This window comes from Gastrolobium bilobum, unplaced genomic scaffold, assembly GCF_033153095.1.
Source record: "Gastrolobium bilobum isolate Gb01-03AN ecotype WA unplaced genomic scaffold, APGP_CSIRO_Gbil_v1 utg50089, whole genome shotgun sequence".
Lineage (NCBI taxonomy): Eukaryota > Viridiplantae > Streptophyta > Magnoliopsida > Fabales > Fabaceae > Gastrolobium > Gastrolobium bilobum.
In genome coordinates this window covers 7,123-10,762 of record NW_026895933.1, presented here as the reverse complement: position 1 = coordinate 10,762, position 3,640 = coordinate 7,123, and the positions used below count along the sequence as shown (strand labels likewise).

General features: G+C 27.8%; 1 protein-coding gene across 1 annotated transcript; it reads left to right on the top strand.

The window, feature by feature from the left end:
- The first annotated feature begins 3,127 nt into the window (after positions 1-3,127).
- LOC133296859 (uncharacterized protein At5g01610-like) lies at positions 3,128-3,640 on the top strand. The gene has a single exon (XM_061495908.1). It carries the CDS (start codon positions 3,128-3,130, stop codon positions 3,638-3,640), a length of 513 nt encoding a protein of 170 aa, XP_061351892.1.

Genomic DNA, 3,640 nt, shown 5'->3' with positions numbered 1-3,640 from the left:
TTTGTGGAGGGCGTGCGTGTAAGGGTCTCTAATCGACATAAGATACGTAAAGTGGATTTGTAATAGTAAATAAGATTCTTATGGTAATAATATGGTACCTTTTTAACAGGTTATGATATATATATATATATATATATCTTGTATACTTCTTGGTTAAAGACAATGGTCAACGAATTAACTAATTCAGATGTAAAGTATGTTAAAAATTTGATTTACCTTTATTTTAATGATTTAATCTGACATATGAACTAAAATAATTTAATTTTAAAATTTGTTTAATCACTACAAAAAATACACTTTTTGTGATGACAAAAATCACCATTAAAAGATATAAAAATCGCCACTAAGGTATTTATGTGACAATTTTTTTCTTCGTCGACATTCGTCACTAATACTCTGGAAAGCACGGACACGAAAATTTTATAAATTTTGCGTGTCGAAGATGTATCCGACACGGACACGCTCCGGCACGCTCGGAAACGAGATCAACATTTGGGGACACGCGGTCAACTCTCTGACACGTTTTTCTGACACGAATTCAACTTTTTTGGACATGCTGTCAACGTTCGGACACATTTTTTTTTAATCTTAATTTTATTTTATTAACTAAATATAAATAAATAATTTATAAATTAATTTTTTTCTTTTATGAAATTTGACATGAAAAATTAACAAAGTACGAAAAATTATTTTTATTTATATTTATGTTATGAAATGTAAATATTTGATTGGTTATATGACTTATTATATACTCTTATATGTATTAAATATAAATTATATTATATATATTAAAATTTTATTTAATATCAAAACGTGTCCCAACGTGTCGAAATATGATAATTTTTAGAATTAACGTGTCGGCGTGTCGTGTCCCGTGTTTCGTGTCAGTGTCCGTGCATCATAGCTAATACTGACATCATGATTAAATCAATGACGATATTTCAAGATGACACTAAAAGAAATGTTTATTGAGACGAAAAAAATCGTCACAAATTTTTGTCCCTAATACTTTTTTTATAATAGTAGTAACAAATTTTTCACTAATAATGATATTAAGTATTTGTGAATAATTTTAGACATATATGCTCCAAATTATTAATGATGAATTATTTGTCACTAGTAACAAAATAATGATTGATAAGTTTTATTGTTGTCAATATTATGACATGATATTAATCAGAAGTTAAAATTTTGTTACTATTTTTTTTTTTACGTCTTTAAAGTTTTATATCAGTGATGATCTTATTGTGTAAAAATAATTTATTGATTAAAAATTTATATCAGTGACGAATTATTTGTGATAGATATATATTTGTCACTATTAATGAAATTATGGTGAAAATTTATCATTTTGTCACAATTAAAAATAATAATAGTAACAAAATAAACTTTCTGAACACATTGTGGATGGAATTTCATGTTTCAACAACTTCTACACTTATGCATGCCCATGATGAGCGAAAACAATCTTCAATAGAAAAATCAACTCTGATAGATTAAAATGTACATAATAGGAGTTACGTAGGGACTAATTTTATACACAATTTATATCATTTTAAAAGACTATTTTCAAATTGATAATTATATAACATAACGTATTCAGTAAGTTGCAAGTAAACAAATAACCTCAATTGTTAATGTAATTTTGTTACAAGTTCAACCATTAAAAATACAAAATGCATTTGTGGTCCCCAATTTTTATTGTCCAAACTTAAATTTCTCCGCCAAATAAATAATAAAACATGTGATCGGAGCTAAAATTCTGTTACAAAAACTCAAATGTTACACATGTCAGATATAAGGTAACACAACAGTAAAACATAACAGTGTCACCGAACAAATAATCGTTTATCTTGTAATTTTTTTTATTATGGATATAAATGAATTTTTTTGTCATATTTATGAATGGAATAAAGAAAAATTTATTATAAATATTTCTTTTTTTTCTTTTTTGTGATGTAAAAAATATTTTGTAATCTACTTGAATATATAAAAAATTTAAATATTCATTTTGTCTCTTGATTTAATATTTTTTTTGAAACATTCAAATATTTTTTATAATTACATAATGAATAATTCATTAAAATAAAGAATATAAGTAAAATAAACGTTCAATAAAGAATGTAAAAGTTTTAAAACTCCCATCGCTGCAATTCGATTACTTCCAATATATATAACACATCTTATCATGTTATATTTTTTACTTGCTTTTTTTCTTTCATAATATTTTATGATGTCCTTAAATTTTCTTTCATAATATTTATGATGTCATAACTATCGAGTTATAATAGAACCTACTTTTTTTTTTTTTTTGATAACAGTGGAACCTACTTTTGGTTGTATAATATTAGGATGCAATTTTCAATCCCTTTGATATCCAATCCAGATGTCATTACAATTTACAATCCTTCTAAAAATGTTTATCCTACAATTAACTGTATAATTTAATGATAATTTTTTTTAAGAAAATTAAATATTTATATTGTATCTTTCTATCTTTTGAGAGCTATTCACGTATATTTTAATAGTTTAAAGTTTGAATACATTAATTACACCATAATTAAGATTTATGAGAGGATAAATCTTTTCCCATCATGGGAAAAGGAGTGTATCCTTTTATAGGGTGTGATTGGACCTTTGACTATGTTTTTATTAAATGATTGGATCTTTGACTATGTTTTTATTATGGGAAAAATGTGTGTCCTTTTAAAGGACACAAACGTAGGTTCTTTTAAGAAAAAGATAAAGACAAAAGATGCGATCCACGTCTTTATTTTTTTTAGTGGAATCCACACCTCTTTGTGTCTATCTCTTTCTTAAAATGACTTAAGTTTGTGTCCTTTAAAAGGACACACACTTTTCTCATAATAAAAACATGATCAAAGGTCAAATCACACCCTTAGTTGAAAATTCAAAATTATTAATTACATCATAATTGAGATTTATGAGAGGTTGGATGTTGAACAATAAGAACGTTACTCTTAGCCTTTAAATAAACCAAAATCAAAGAATTATTACATTAACTTTTCTCTCTGCAGGCTCAATTGAAAATTTGAAATCTTGGTCTTGGATAAAGACCACCAATCTTGGTTTGCACACACACAAGAGCTTCAGCTTACCAAAAATCATGGATATCAATTTTCAAGCAAAACCCGTCTCCCCAATACCACTCTTTGTTGTTTCTCTGTTGATCTTTTTCTTAATGCCTTCAACCTCTGCCCAAAACACCACTGCATACGATGTCCTTCAACAGTACAACTTCCCAATTGGGATTCTTCCCAAAGACGCGGTTGGTTACAAATTGGACAACTCCACCGGCAAATTCGAAGTGTACCTAAATAATACTTGCTCGTTTAAAATTCAATCTCACAAGCTGAAGTATAAGTCCACCATATCGGGTGACATCACGGAGGACAAGATCTCCAACTTAGATGGAGTTCAAACGAAGGTGCTTTTTCTATGGGTAAAAATTAGGTCAGTCACTCGCCAAGACAACGAGCTCCAATTCTCAGTTGGAGTTGCTTCTGCACATTTTCCTGTCAGTAATTTCAATGAAAGCCCGACTTGTTATAGTGATTTTGACAATGTCAAAGGGATTGGGAATCATGTGAACAAGTCCCCTAATTTTATTCTATCTTAA

Bases quoted from the DNA above. Each gene is read 5' to 3' on its own strand.
- LOC133296859 (XM_061495908.1), top strand. From the start codon at position 3,128: ATGGATATCAATTTTCAAGCAAAACCCGTCTCCCCAATACCACTCTTT.